Below are 15,740 nucleotides of genomic sequence, written 5' to 3'. Positions count from 1 at the left end.
AAAGGAGAGGGAGAGAGAGAGAGAGAAACATCAATGATGAGAGAGAATCATTAATTGGCTGCCATCTGCACGACACCTACTGGGGATTGAGCCCACATCCCTGACATGTGCCCTTGACCAGAATCGAACCTGGGATCCTTCAGTCCATAGCCCAACACTCTATCCACTGAGCCAAATCGGCTAGGGCTATACACTCTATTTTAAAATAGAGAACCTGATGATTTGACCTTTCTTTTCATGCAGGCACCTGTACCATCATTGTTTCTCAGCATTTACTGATCATGCACCATGTGTTAGAGGCAATGAACCTTAGACCCAGCCAAGACATGGCTGGCTGCAGGACTGTGACAGCACAGTCTGGAAGCAAATATGGAAGTAAGATGAACTGGCCCTCTCCACTCTCACCTCTTTCTCAAAAGGTCAAGGGAAGAAGCAAATGAGGGTGTGACTGGGGAAAGAATACAGCAGAGAGGGCCGGAAGAGGCTGGCAGTGCTTAAAGCTGAGCTAAAGCTTGGCTGAGTTGTGAGTCCCGTGAACAATCTCTACGTGTACCGTTAGGTCTCCCTTCTATGGTATTGTAGAGGCAGAATTGTGAGGGCACATACACGCCTTTTGAATACACATTGAACGCACAGAGCCAGGTGACTTAGGGTAGACTCCCAGGAAGAGTGATCCCTGTGGTGCCCATGGGAAGGGAGCTAAACAACTGGATGCCTGTGATCTTGGTTCTGCCCTGATGACCTCACCTTTGATATCTTTGCCTGATCACCAGCCCCCCCTCACACATTTCTGGGGGTCTGTCTTGTGTCTAAAAAAAAAAAAAAAAAGAAGGCCACATAAGTAGCCACACATGGGAAAGTGGCATGCATGTGTACGACTCTGGGAAAGTTTCAAATGCTGGGAAAGGGAAAACGGGAATCACAAGCATTTAGGAGGAGTCAACTGTGCACTTGTCTTGGAAATGGAGTGGAAGATTATGACAGGTCTGTGGTTAGAGTTGGAGATAAACATTTTTCTTTTGATCAAACTCTCACACCCATGGCTCAGATGGTACCACTCACTGCTCAAGGGCACACTCCTCTCCTTCTTTAACCCACCAGCAGAAGCCCTCTTCCTGTTCACCTATGAAATTATTATCCTTATTGGTCTTTAATAAATAAATGGTTTTTAAATGATACTGGTTTCATAGTAATTATCTATTAAATTACTATTTGAAAGTAACATTTAAATTGATTTAACTCTTAGGCACAAATGGTTTCGATTGTTATCACTTTTTAATTGATCTTGGCTTTTGTACCAATCAATAGCTTGTCAGGACCCAAAGGGTACACTCAAATTGGGAGAGTCCAATAAAGTGATATTTATAAAGATGTTGGCTAGGTGTCAGGAAACCCAGGGGCGGGGGTGGGAGGTAGGAGGGGCTGGTAACTGAACTGCGTCCAGCATGGCCAATGGTGAACCTGAGGAGGGGCAGTGAAGGATTAAAGAAAACAGATAAGAGAATATAGTTGGGGCCAGGTGGATTCCTGCTCCTGGATGAGGACACAGTGACCCCGCCTGTAAGCCGAATATTTATTTTATAGTCAGATCACACAAAGCAAAACAAGGGAGTGATCAAGATATTTACAATGTTCTTGCGAATTTCAAATCTGCTTCTTTCCTGTTATTGCAATTCTCTGAACTCTATCAAGCTTTGTTTTGGCAGCACTTGCTGTACCTCCTGCAGCCCACATCCCTCAGCTACCTAGGACTACAAGGTCAGACTATAAGGTCAAGCTTACATACAACCATAGCCTTTAGCTATAATTGTTTTGGGAGGGCTCTGCCCTCCAAGCTGGGACTTGTATGTGGCTTTGCCACAAGAGGACCGTGCCCTCTCGTCAGTCTGAGGCTTGATCCTGTGCAAATGCTGTAGCCACTCTCCACACCTAGGCCTGAAGGAGCTGTGCCCTCTCGTCAGTCTGAGGCTTGATCCTGTGCAAATGCTGTAGCCACTCTCCACACCTAGGCCTGAAGGAGCAAGGACAGGGGAACAGATCATAGACACCAAGTAGGAGAGAGCCACTTGGGAAGGAGTGCCTTGACATAAGCTGTGGCTCCCCCTCTGATCTCCTGCCAGGGATCCCCACTGGACAAACCCAGTCAGAAGGCAGGAGATGAGGGTTGTCCCTCCACATCTCCTTTCCAGAGAAGAGGTCTGGAGGTGGAAACAGAAAATATCCTCATTCCAGAAAACAAAAACCTGATTTCTCTTTTAGAGCCAGTGTTTCATAGCATATGGACTGCCCAGTTTACCAAACTTAAAGGGAAATAAAAAATCTCTTTCATCTTGACCTGGGGAAGGGATGGAGCTCTAAAACACCATCCTCTTTCCTGAAGAGGTGATCAGAATCAAAAGGGGGGGAGTGTGGACTCTTCTCACTGATGAATGTTTAAGTTTATTTTGATTGCCCTTGGCCCAATCCTGCATATCCACAATCCTTTATCTGTAAATCCAAATTCACTTCTGAAACTGGGTTTCTACATACTTCATTGATCAGCAAAACATGACCTATTGACATGAACGATTTATAACCATTATCTATCCCACTTAGTGTGAATATATTTGTTTTCTTGCAGAAAAATCGCTGATTATCAAAGACTTCCATAGACCCTGCATTATGTAAAATTACATATATATATATGTGTGTGTGTGTGTATATATTTTTTCTTTTACACACACATACAATGTATATAAGTTCATGGCTTTTCCAAATTCCAAGACATTTCTAAATTCCAAAATTTATTTAGCTCCTGTGTCTTTAGATAAGAGATTTTAGACTTCTCATTCACATATCCATAACATTCTTTAGGGAAGAATAGGGTGTGTTTTGTTTTTTATTTATAATTAATAGACTTTCTTTACAAATACAATTTGACTTTGATATAAAATATAAAGTTTTTTTAAGTCAAAATTACTTTTTTTTAGTATCTCCCTGCCCCTTTGGAATAGTATGTAAGATTATGAAAGATAATAGATTATAGAACAGAATTAAAGCAGGAGAGACCTTAAGGCAGTGGTTCTCAACCTGTGGGTCTCGACCCCTTTGGGGGTCGAATGACCCTTTCACAGGGGTCGCCTAAGACCATCGGAAAACACATATATAATTACATATTGTTTTTGTGATTAATCCCTATGCTTTAATTATGTTCAATTTGTAACAATGAAAATACATCCTGCATATCAGATATTTACATTACAATTCATAACAGTAGCAAAATTACAGTTATGAAGTAGCAACGAAAATAATTTTATGGTTGGGGGTCACCACAACATGAGGAACTGTATTAAAGGGTCGCGGCATTAGGAAGGTTGAGAACCACTGTCTTAAGGGATACTCAAGGAGAATTTACTGAAAAGATTATTTGAGGGCTGTGGTCAGGGTCAAGGACAATGGTTATGAAAATGGATTTTAGAGCCAGACTTTCTGGGTTTAAGTCCCAGTTTCACCACTTACTAGCTATGTGTTCTTCTCTAATTACTTAACTTCTTTGTGCCTTATTTTGTATTTGAATAATACAGTAAAATGCTATTTAATTGATTTTTCTCAACCACCCTCCTATGAAGTAGCTAAGACAGGCAAGTATCCCTTGACCTATGAGGAAACCAGAGAAGTTAATATATTTGGATAGGGAATGAACTTGTGGCAAGTGAGGCCTGGCAGTCAGATCCCTCTGCTGCCAAGGCTGGGCTCTTTCCAATTCACTATCTGCCTCATTTAAAGAGGCTTGCCCCTCCCTGACTGCTCCAGGAGGGAGGCAGGTCATATGGTGTTCTTGGCACAGCCACTTCTCAAACAAGCAGGAGGAGCTTCTGGGGTGTTTCCAGAAATGTCAACCTTTGATATTCCTTGTTTCCTATCTCCACCCCCCCGTAACTACCCCAACTTGATTTAACAAACAACAATCACATGATCCACACAGTGTAATTTTATTTTGCCTGCAGAGGAATCAGGGATGAATAAGTGGACTTGATTGTCTTAGAAGAATTAGATGCTATTTTCCATGCAAAGGAAGAACCGAAAGTGAGTTGTTTTTTCCCCCGAATGTGTGGGTTTTAACCTGCTACACTGCAACTTGGCAGGTAGGAGTAAAATAAAGTCACATGTCATATCATCTCTTGCCTCCCGAGGCCTGGTGGGAAGTGAAGCAGAGTCAGAGGGGTCCTAGAGGCAAGTTACCAGAGTCAGAGTGTATAGCTGTAGCCAGCTTGGCTCAGTGGATAGGGTGTTGGGCCTCTCTCATCCTGACCACTGCTTCCCGGCCATGGATGCCTGAGGGCAAGGGAGTCCATGGAATCAGCCTCTCAGAGCACAGAGCAAAGCAAAGACAGGCAGAACACGATCCCAGGGAAGGGCGGGCAAATGGAGAACAATCACCCCAGAATTCCACCAATACAGATAGCAAAGGCATCTCTTTCCTGTAATGGGGATAGGTAATATCTTTAAAGAAATAGCAATTCACAGGAGGAATTCACACACTGCATTGATGTAACCACGCAGAAACTTCATTTCTTTAATTTGATCTTTTCCCCTTTCTTTCCTTCTGATTCAAACTGGCCTCTTCAAGTACTCTGACTTACCTGCCTCCTTCTCCCCTACACATCTACTCTCTTAATCATTAAATCCCTGGGACAATGAGGCCCTGGTCAACATTAAACAAACTTAGGAACAAAGCCTCAGGTCTACTGACCACAGAGACAGAGTTTTCAGTAAACTAAAAAAAAAAAAATCCAGGCCTCAGTTGCGTTTCAACTCCAGACCCAGGAAAGCAGAACAAACCAGATGAAGTGACGCCATGGCTGACATCAGGACAAGATGCAGTGATCAACTACCCCCTATCTTAGCGCTGGCCAATCAGCACCCTAGTGCCGACCAATCAGTATATAGACCAAGACCCTAACTCATTTAGTCACCATAGTTAATGACTCCCCCCCCCCCCCCCCCAATAACCCATCCCCTGGAAGCCATTGGTGAGGTCTTTGAGCATTAGCTCACCGGTGACTCTCAATGCAGCACCATTTCCTAAACTAATAAACCCTTACTTTCTTGCCTGCAATCTCCAGTTTGCATTTGATTGGGCTTTGATGAGCACAGGCAGATGGGCCAGTAACATTAATTATCCATTGCTGTGGACCAAGTTACCCCAAATGTAGTGGCTTAAAACAAGCACTCATTATCTCATCGCTCTTAAGGGGCATAAATCTGGCAGCAGCCAGCTGGGTGGTTCTGGCTTGGGTATCCCATGAGATCGCAGATGTTTGAAGCTTGGACTGGGCTGGAGGACCTGCATCCAAGATGGCTCACTCACATGGCTGTTGGCTAATAAAGTCAATAATTATCTCAGTTCCTTGTTGGCCATAGGCAGGGGGTTCAGTTCCTGACCACGTGGACCTCTCCGAAGAGCTGCTCCTAACGTGGCAACTGGCCTCTCCCAGAGGGAGTGATTCAAGAGAGAGAGCAAGGAGAAAGCTTCATCCTTTCACCAACTACCTTCAGAAGCCTACCAGTCACACCATCACTTTTGCCACATTCCATGTATGGGAATTCCCAAGTTGAGCTCACATTTAAGGGGAGGGGAACTAGGTTCCACCTTTAAAATTATATATATATATATATATATAATTTATTTTTTACAGAGAGGAAGGGGGAGGGATAGAGAGTTAGAAACATCAATGAGAAACATGGATCAGTTGCCTCCTGCACACATCCTACTGGGGATGTGCCCACGATCAAGGTACATGCCCTTGACTGGAATCAAACCTGGGACCCTTCAGTCCGCAGGCCGATGCTCTATCCACTGAGTGAAACCGGTTAGGGCTAGGTTCCACCTTTTGAAGTGAGGAGTAGTTAATAACTCAAGAACCTATTTAAAACCACCATATACTTGGAAGGAGATTAGAAGGGAAAATGGTTCAGGGTGGTTTCATAATAGAAATGGAGGGTTGGTCTGCCAAAGGTCTGAGAAGATCTCTGAAGAAGGTTCTCAGTGCCCTTCCACACCCTCCTCTTCTCCCAGACACCAAGGGCCCCAGGACACCCTGGTAGTGGGGCCCTGCAGGGACCCATCCTAGTTGGCAATCCCCGTGCCTTCTTAATCTCCCCAGCTCATTATTATACCTACCCCAGTGCCCTCTATGTTGCTTGGCTCCTTATTCTTGAGAAACAGTTCATCTAATTTGACTGGAGTATTCATGGTTTATAATGGACCCACAAATCCCTACGGCAAGTTACCAGAGGCTTAATAGATCTAAAGAAATTAATCTCTACAATCTCTTTCATGTGGGAGAAAGACTGCTTCAGTGACTCTAGTAAGGCACTCCTGACTCCCCAACAATATCTTAAAACAACAGAACACCCGCTCAGCATTGTATGCTTGAATGATCCCAGCAAAGCTGAAGACCTGTTTATGATTTGCAACTGACAAGAAACCTGCACCAGGAGAAAGAGACGGAGTGGCAGAGGTTAGATGTGAAACGTGGGGTTGCTCCCCAGCAAGGGGCTCTGCACTGAACGTGGTCTGCTAGGCAGGATCCCTGAAGCCATCATCCCACCACTATCCCCTCAGCAAAACAGGGAGCTCACGTCAGGAGCCCAGGGCAATAGGGAGTTGGTAGGAGGTTATTTTATTTTCATTGGTTTGGGGAGAAGGATGTGGACACAGAGCAATTACAAAGCACTATTAGGCTGCCGCTGGTTCTCCAGAAGATGAGTGAGAATATATTGAGGCAGCAATTCTCAAACTGTTGGTCAGGAACTCTTTATACTCTTAAAAAGTATCAAAGACCCCAAATAATCTTTGCTTGTGTGTTATTTAACATCTATTTACTGTATCCATTAACTTCACTTAATATTTACCATATTAGAAATTAAAACAGGAAAAATGTATTATTTTTAAATGAGTTAAATACTTTAAAGTCAATGATACCTATTACATGTTAACATGACGTTAAAATAACTATTTTCAAAAATATAGAAAGGTGGCTTGTGGTATATTTTGCAAATCTCTTCAATGTCAGGTCTAGTAGAAGCAGCTGGATTGTCACACCTGCTTTTGCATTCAATCTGTTGTGAAATCACGATCGGATAACCTGTGGGAAAAAACCCTGAACAGCCATGGGAGCATGAGAAGGCAGATGAATCTTAGTATCATTATGAAAATAGTTGACCTCAGAAACACACCCTTTGAGAACCACTAAATTAAAGAGGTATTACAAACTCTCCTCTTAATTTTGCTGATGGCAGACTCTAAACAAGAGAGTGCTAAAATCAGCACTTCATGGCTCTGGGAGTATGGTTGACATGTGCCGACATGTAAGGCCACCGGGGCTAATCGCAGTATGCAAGGGGAGCCACAGGGATGACTAAAAGGAAGAGCTGTCCAGAGGAATGGAAAAGCCTGGATGACACATTAGAGCACAAGGGGAATTTAGTTCCTGTGTAAGATTTCTGCTTCCCAGGAACTCTTTGTGGGAAGGCTAAGGTTCACTTCCTTTTGAAATTAGATGTAGCCATGCAACTTGCTCTGGGCAGAGTGATGAGTGACGTTTTCAGGAAGAAGCTCCAGGAGCCACTTTTGCTCTTTGCTGTAGTCTTTCCCTCTTGGTAATTGTCAATGTTCCATGTGGCTATTGGCTGCCCCATCAGCCCAGGGTCTAGGGCAGTGATGGTGAACCTATGACACGTGTGTCAGAGGTGACACATGAACTCATTTTTTTGGTTGATTTTTCTTTGCTAAATGGCATTTAAATATATCAAATAAATATCAAAAATATAAATCTTTGTTTTACTATGGTTGCAAATATCAAAAAATTTCTATATGTGACACGGCACCAGAGTTAAGTTAGGGTTTTTCAAAATGCTGACACGCCGAGCTCAAAAGGTTCGCCATCACTGGTCTAGGGTGAGGACAACACTGATGGGGAACCATCCCTAGCTAACCCTTGCTGGACATATAATACAAATGAAAAACAGCATGTGTGGTTTTCAGCCATTGAGATGTTGGGGTTGTTTGTTATAACAGCACAATCTGTCTCCTCCTGACTGATACAGCCACCTGACTAGAAAGGCAAGTAAAGGATACAAAATGTACCATGTAATGCACACCTATTGGGAGCTTACTGTGCATCAAACACAATGCTAGGTGCTACGATTACAAATGGTTTAGATTTGGCACCACCCTCAAAGGGCTTATCAATAAATAAATAATAAACAAACAAGCAAACAAACAAACTGTCTCTCTGTTGCAATTGCCACTATTTTAACAAAGGTGAAGCTAGGGGATTATGGGAGGGAGAAGTCCTTGAGTCTTGCATTTGTCATGGAACCGGCAAGGATCAGACAGCATACTTACCTGTTTTATTTTACTTTATTTATTAATTTATTTTTTTTTATTGAAGAGGCCATTTTTGAGATGTGGGCAAGGTTCAAGTGGCCAACAGGAATATGGAGGCATTCATGGCAATCAACAGGGGAAAGACAACCCCACCGCAGCCCAAAGGACAGGGTTAGGCATGGTGTTACTGGGCCTGGCAAGATCTGGACTCATTGCAGAGGAGCTGTGTGACGCCAGCTGTAATTCTAGAAGGGCACAGTCATTGCCACAGTCACATCAAAACAGGCAGGGAGCAGGAGAAAGCAGTACTCTCAATTCTCTCTCCTTCTGCTCTCTGATCTCCTATCTGTGCCTCCGAATGGCCAGATCCATTTGGACACAAGAGACAGGGGGGCTGGTTATTCAGGTGGTCTCTAAATTCAAGGACAAATATCCTTATAAGAAGGAGGCAGAAGGAGAATTAAGACAGAAGAGAAGCAGGCCATGGGATAGACGCAGTCAGAGAGAAGATGCTGCGCTGCTGGCTTTGAAGACAAAGAAGAGGACCTTGAGCCAAGGAATGCAGCTCTGGATGCTGGAAAAGGCCAAGAAGACAGCTTCTCCCCAGAGCCTCCGGAGGGAGCACACCTGCCAACCTCATGATTTTAGCCCAGTACAACTCATTTTAAACGCTGGTCTAGAACTGTAGGAGAATAATTTTGTTTTAAGCCACCAATGTGTGGCAACTTGTTATAGCAGTAATATGAAACGTCAATAGCTCAGGACAGAGTGTCCACTTCCTCTAAATTCTAAGGACTTGATACTGGATCAAGTTCATTATGTCATGTGACTTCTCACTTGCAAAAATGTGGCTTTTGTTCTCCTCACCCCCACACCCAGTTCTCCTGACAAATCCAGACATCAAATTCAGCAGTGGACAGAGCTTTGAACAGTCCTCAGTCGTCCTCAGGCCCTTTGTAAACAGATTTCTGTCAGGCCTGTCCCCACCAGTTTCAAACATATCCAGACACACCCTCACCCCCTGTAATGTACTGTCTATATTTTGAATAACATCATAAGAAATCTTGAGTCTAAGGCTAAAATCATTTCAGATTTTTTGATGGTCTTGCTGCCTTTTGTTCCAGTCAGTTTTACAATCAGTTATTCTTTCCTCTCCACTAGTCTGTCAAGTCTGCAAGACCAGAAACTCTATACCCATTTCCTAATATGCACTTGGCAGTTGGTGTGTTCCAGTCGATGTTTGAGTCTTGCTATTCCACAACAATAGAATTTTGGATGCAATAAATAGGCTGGTTTGAGTATAAAGATTCTTAGTACATAGATTCATTATTGAATGTGCGTTACTATCCAAAATCTTAGAAGACTGTAGCTCTTTGTTTCAGAGAGAGAGAGAGAGAGAGAGAGAGAGAGAGAGAGAGAGAGAGATCTCCCCATCCATTCCTAACACATACTAAACTTTGACTTTAGGAATCAGATTGTCCTGGGTTTAAATCCCAGCTTTTCCATCTATCAACTATACAACTTTGGGAAAATTACTTACCCTCTCTAAACCTCAGTTTCCTCAGCTGCCAGATTGATGCTCTGTTCAATGCAGGATTATTGTAGTAGTACATGATGCTTAGCATGGAGTTTGCTTGGAGGGTAGGAAGCATTACAAAAATGATATTCACTTAGTCTATGACTTCTTCTATATTCTCCTTTTTAAAACGGTGAGGCCAAGATTGTGAACGTTCTTTGGGAGCACAAGTGGAGAAGTATACCTTGAAAGAGGCAGCTGACCGTCTACAACCAGGGCCTAGACTACAGTAGAAGGAGTGGGATGAGTCATAAGCATGCAGGGTGAGATCATGTTTTTACATAAAATGTTGATAATTTTTTTTCATTGAATCTGACTTTTCAAAATATTGCATTAAAATACAACTTATCTTGATCACCTACTTTATTGGCACGCTCTTATTTAAATTTTGCACCCAAAGCAATGCTTTATTCACCTGTCCCTAGTCCTGCTCTGCCTACAGAACGTTGTGTCAGTTACATCACGGCCTAAGAACAGGACCAGAACAGCCAGAGAAGCCTGTAGGAAAAGACCTCGGATTTCCCCTGAGTTTGAACTTGTGCTTTCCAAACCCTAGAAACTATTACCCGGCATAGAACAAGAGCAGACGGCGTGGACTACAACTCCCCAAAGGCCGCGCGGCACGGGGCCCTCTCCGATTGGCTGCACGGCTCGGAACCAACGCCGATTGGCTGCGCTGGCCCCGCCCCCGCCCGCCCTGGCCGGGATGACCCAGGGCGGCGAGTCCCGGGCTAGAGTGCTCCCGAAGCCGGCTACTCAGGCGAGTCTTGCCCAGGCCCACAGGTTCCATGGCGGCGCGGCCGATGTCCCGGATGCTGCGGCGGGTCCTGAGGTCCAGTGTCCGGAGCTGCAGCTCAGGGGCTCCCGTGACGCAGCCCCGACCCGGGGAGCCCTCCCAATCTGCGGCGGAGGTGAGCCCGCGCGCCGCATCTGCACCCTCCCGGGGGCGGCTGCCTGGCAAGCTGCCCCCTATGCCCCGAGAAGCACCCAGGCTAGCCTGGGGCCAGCGCGCTGGGAGGGACGCCTCCTCGCTTATTGGGGGTGGGGAGGGGGGTGCAGTGATGTTCCCTAGATGGACTGCCCGTCTCTCATACTTCAGGGTGGGGGAGGGGCTCGCTCCTTGGGGGTCTTGCTTAAGCACCTCCCTGCCCACCAGCCCTGCAGCCCCCACCAGGTCTGAGTGGCCTCCGGGGCTGGGGGGCAGGCGGCTAGGGCTTTGGGTCCTAGGAGATGTTATCAGTACCCCTCTCAGCCCCGCCCCACGCTCAACCTCTTCCTTCAACATTTCCTCCCCACCCCCCAGCGGACTTGTCTGGGTATGACCAAGTGTTCTTGAGACACCCTTCTGTAAAGTGTGACACTGCCTAAAAATGTCACCTTGGTGCCACCAGTAGTTGTCACCTCGGTGGTCACAGGGCTCTGACTTTCTGTTTCATCTTCACTCCCCTCTGGAGGGTTCAGCCGCACTTAGGGCAGCCAGCCGGGAGCAGGACCTGGGCCCTTCAGGTTAGGGGTTCGGTATCTCTCTCTTCAGGGTGGGGAGCCCCCTTCTCCCCACCCCCCAGGCCTTGACAGCATCCCTCAGAGTGGTTCCTATAATCACAAGTTTTAAGTTTGCTCTTGTTTTGTGTTTGTGGGCAGAGAATAACTTGGGGAGAAGCATCTCTTTTTATTTGGTGAAACCTTATTTCTAGACCCATCTGGTCCTTCTCCTCCCATCTGCCAGCACAAGCCTTCAAGCCCTGGGGTTCATCAGCTCCTGCTCCCCCACCACCCTCACTACTGCCCAATGAGGGGGAGCCTAACTTTCGGTCCCCTCTGGGATCCTCAGATAAGACGGTCCAGTTGCTGGGAGATGGAGAAGATGTTCAGTATTCTTGGCCTCTGCACTCCCCTGAGGGGGACGTAGGAAAGCCGAGATTGCTGAGAGATCTTTACACAGTTCCAGAAAAGGGATGGTCCTTCTTCCCCTGCCCCTAGTTCATTTTAGACCTTTCAGGAGAGGACCTGTGCTAAGTGCGTCAGCCCTCACAGGAAATCATGGAGTCGAGTCTGTAAATCTGAAGAGCAGAGTGTATTTCAGGTGTGAGGGCTTATGGAGTCACAGGGCTGTAAGGGGGCAGGAACTCAAACTCTAGTGCCTGTGGGGAGGACGGGGGGAGAGCCTGCCCCCACCCTTTCCTTTGCACCGGGAAGGGAGCTCTCATGAGCAGGGGGAGCATGGACTGTGGGACAGAGGACCTGGATGTGAGTCCCAGCCCTGCTGCTTCCTAGCTGTGTGAACTTCACCTCCCAGTGCCTGCTCTTCCCGTTTGTAAAGTGGAATAATAGTGCCTACTCCATCAGGTGGCTATAGGGACTATAATGTATATATACACACACACACGCATACTTAGAACAAAGCCTGGCACACGTACGTGCTCTGGGAAGCATGTATTTGTGGTCATTGTTATCTTTGCTGCCACTGGCCCATGCGGTGTCCCGTTAGTCCCCTCCCACCTGGACATTCAAGATAGTCATTCTGTCAACTATTGGACCACAGACCGCCCATCTCGGTCGTTCCCCTCCAGAGTTGTCCTCAGCGGACAGGTTGTCCCTGGAGTGCCGCATGCTCTCCTGCCTTTCTTGGAATTTGCCCACAGCGCTCAGCTCGGGGATCTGCCTGCAGGGGAGTCAGCAGATGTTTTTGATTGTTTGCAACCCAAGTGAGGGGCATGGACTGTAGGCACAGGAAAGGGAGCCCCAAGTTTACAGTCGTGCTCGGCCTCCAATTTTCCCTGGCTCCTGGGCTGCCACTTCTTCCCTCTTCCGGTCTTCAAAACCGGAGGCTTGAAGCAGCCTGTCTTTACACAGCGGGGAGGGCACAGAATGTCTTGGAGACTCTCAAGGTGAGACGAGCCTGGAAGCACATGTGTTCAGCCTATCCCAGAGCCTGCCAGTTGGTGGGAGCCTCTGTGCCCCTATCCCCCTTTCCTTCCTGCAGGGTACCTTTTCCCACACCCCGCACAGGACCTGGGCCCTCTGGTTTGGGATGGGGGCGGGGTTGCTTGGAGAAACAGAGGGGCAAGCCACTGGGTAGATAACATTTCTGTGTTGGGGTGTGGGTGTGAGAGCTGGCTGTGAGGCTAGCTGAAAGGAGGCCTTGGGGTTGGTCCAAGGACAGGTTGAGCAGCTTCTACAGGTAGAAAGGGTAAGTGGTGGCATGTAGGCACATGGGGATGTGGGCATGTGGGCACGTGGGCACGTGGGCACGTGGGCATGTGGGCACGTGGAAGGGGAGAGATGGCCACCTGCCATTGTGATTGGGGCGGCCCGGACAGTCTTCTCCAGAGGGCTTACCCCAGTCCAGAAGCACTGCACCCCTCTTCCTCCCTCTCAGGCTCCATGTGGGCTTTGTTGGGGCAACAGGGGACCGGTCTCGGGTGCTGGGGCTGCTGCCTCAGGCAGGGGAGAGAAGGACTCCGCAAGGCCACGGCACCCGGCTGTGCAAATGGCTGGAAAGGAGAGATGATGGAGACGGGTTATGAGGAAGGAACTGGGTATAGGAGAAGGTGGGAAGGACAGCAGGGCCTGGCCTGGGGCAGGACACGTGGAGGGAAAGAAGACAGAGGGCAAGCAGGGTGTTATCTGGACTCCCAGCCTGGGCAGCTCTGTAAAAGCTTTGTGACACTCCTCGCCAGGAGCCGTAGATGTGTAGACCTCACACTTAGGGTGGGGAGGAGGAGAAGAGGGAGCCGTAGATGTGTAGACCTCACACTTAGGATGGGATGAGGGGAGGAGGGAGTGAGGCCGGGGGCTGGGCGCTGTGCTAAGTCCTCTCACGTGGCAGGAGTTAATTTTGAGGCACCCGGGGTGTACATCATTGCAAACTGCTGGTCAGGCAGGGCCACTGATATTCGAGTTCGGCGTGTGCTTTTTCTCCTGCATAACCCTGCTACCCTGTGTATACTCTAGAGCAGTGATGGTGAACCTATGACACGCGTACTCATTTTTTTGGTTGATTTTTCTTTGTTAAATGGCATTTAAATATATCAAATAAATATCAAAAATATACATCTTTGTTTTACTATGGTTGCAAATATCAAAACATTTCTATATGTGACACAGCACCAGAGTTAAGTTAGGGTTTTTCAAAATGCTGACACGCCGAGCTCAAAAGGTTCACCATCACTGCTCTAGAGCTATTCGGGGACTGGCCTTTACCATTGAAATCTAATGCCCAAGTGACTAATGCCAGGTGAGGCACGTAACACCTTAGTACCACCCTGGCCCACGACACTCCACTCTGCCCAAATCTGCCCTGGGCAGGGAGACAAGAGGTAGGCAGGTGGTAGCATGTGGTAGGCTGCTGAGAACTGGTTATCAGCACTGGTACCGGTGGTCCTGGAGGGATCGGACACCACCGTCCTGCCTTGGGTGCTGTGGCAGCAGGTCTAAGTCCCAGCCGTGGGTGGGAAGGCCAGGGCCTCGCAGGACCGGGAAGGGTGGGAGAAGTAGTCACGGCACTCACAACTAGTGCTGCTCAAGAATGCTTGATTGATGGTTGCATGCGTGTAAGTAGGAGTTATTTTAAGAAAATGGCAGGAATCGCATATGTAATACCTACTCTGTGCCAGGAACACCGCCCATCGTTAGGTAGAAACGTTACCCACACTTTTTGGATGAGGAAGCCAAGGCCTAAGGAATTAGCTCGACAGGCAGTTAGTAAGAAGCAGAGCCAAGCTTGTAATTCAGGTTTGCCTGCTCTCAAAGCCTGTGCTAGAACCACAGCCACTAGCCCGGAGTAAACCAGCTGCTGCTGCCTTTGTCCTGGGATGGCTGGGCCAGTGGCCCTCAGGCCGGGCTGCAGGGAGAAAGCTACAGCTCTTCAACTCCAAAGCTCGCCCAGAACCATTGGCAGGCTCTGGCCTCGGTGCTAGAAGCTCTGCAGTGATGCTGCCGGGCAAGCAGAGCTGGGAGCCGCGGTAACACCCCGCACCACGTGGGCAGCAGAGGCCAACCCGGAAACGCGTGATGACCCCAGTGTAACTTTCTCTTTGGAGTAGGAGCCTGCCTCTTGGCTTGTTGACACAGTTTGCCACTTGCTACTGACATGTAGTGTAGACACCAGGATACCGAGTCCCACAGGAAGGCTGCCCACCTGGGAAGCAGCCTGGTCCAGGCTGGGGCCCTAGGAATCTGAGCAGCTGGGGCTTTCTACTTCTGATATGTCTAGCCCTTCCTGGGGGAGGCATTGCTGGCCACCCTGCCTGTGGCTGTGCCCTCTGAGCCCTGGGCTCCTTTGACTGGCACTGGTATTTTTTTCCTCAAGGAGATTTAAGGGAAAGGAAGAAACTAGAACAGGGGTGGGCAAACTTTTTGACTCGAGGGCCACAATGGGTTCTTAAACTGGACCGGAGGGCCGGAACAAAAGCATGGATGGAGTGTTTGTGTGAACTAATATAAATTCAAAGTAAACATCATTACATAAAAGGGTACGGTCTTTTTTTTTTTTTTTTTAGTTTTATTCATTTCAAACGGCCGGATCCGGCCCGTGGGCCGTAGTTTGCCCACGGCTGAACTAGAAGAACAAAAGTAGGACATGCAGTGTTGGAGGAGAAAAGAGACAGGGATGAGGCTTGTTAATATCTGAGAAAGTGGGAGAGGGAGAGGGAGAGGGAGAGAGAGGGTGTGTGTGTGTGTGTGTGTGTGTGTGTGTAGGAGGCTGGGCAGGTGCTGGCAGTACAGAGGCTGAATGAACCTAGATAAGGTCACTCCAGGTTGCAAAGTGGAAATGGGCCTGCCGCTCCC

The 15,740-nt window shown here is 47.5% G+C and overlaps 1 protein-coding gene across 1 annotated transcript in view; it reads left to right on the top strand.

Moving 5' to 3' along the window:
- The first annotated feature begins 10,657 nt into the window (after positions 1-10,657).
- MOCS1 (molybdenum cofactor synthesis 1) overlaps positions 10,658-15,740 on the top strand; it is a 32,412-nt gene continuing 27,329 nt past the window's right edge. The window contains 1 exon segment of the mRNA XM_014445603.2: positions 10,658-10,861. Coding sequence (XP_014301089.1) covers positions 10,739-10,861 — 123 coding nt within the window. The 5' untranslated portion in view covers positions 10,658-10,738.

This window comes from Myotis lucifugus, unplaced genomic scaffold, assembly GCF_000147115.1.
Source record: "Myotis lucifugus unplaced genomic scaffold, Myoluc2.0 scaffold_466, whole genome shotgun sequence".
Taxonomy (NCBI): domain Eukaryota; kingdom Metazoa; phylum Chordata; class Mammalia; order Chiroptera; family Vespertilionidae; genus Myotis; species Myotis lucifugus.
This window is presented reverse-complemented; position numbering and strand designations above follow the sequence as displayed.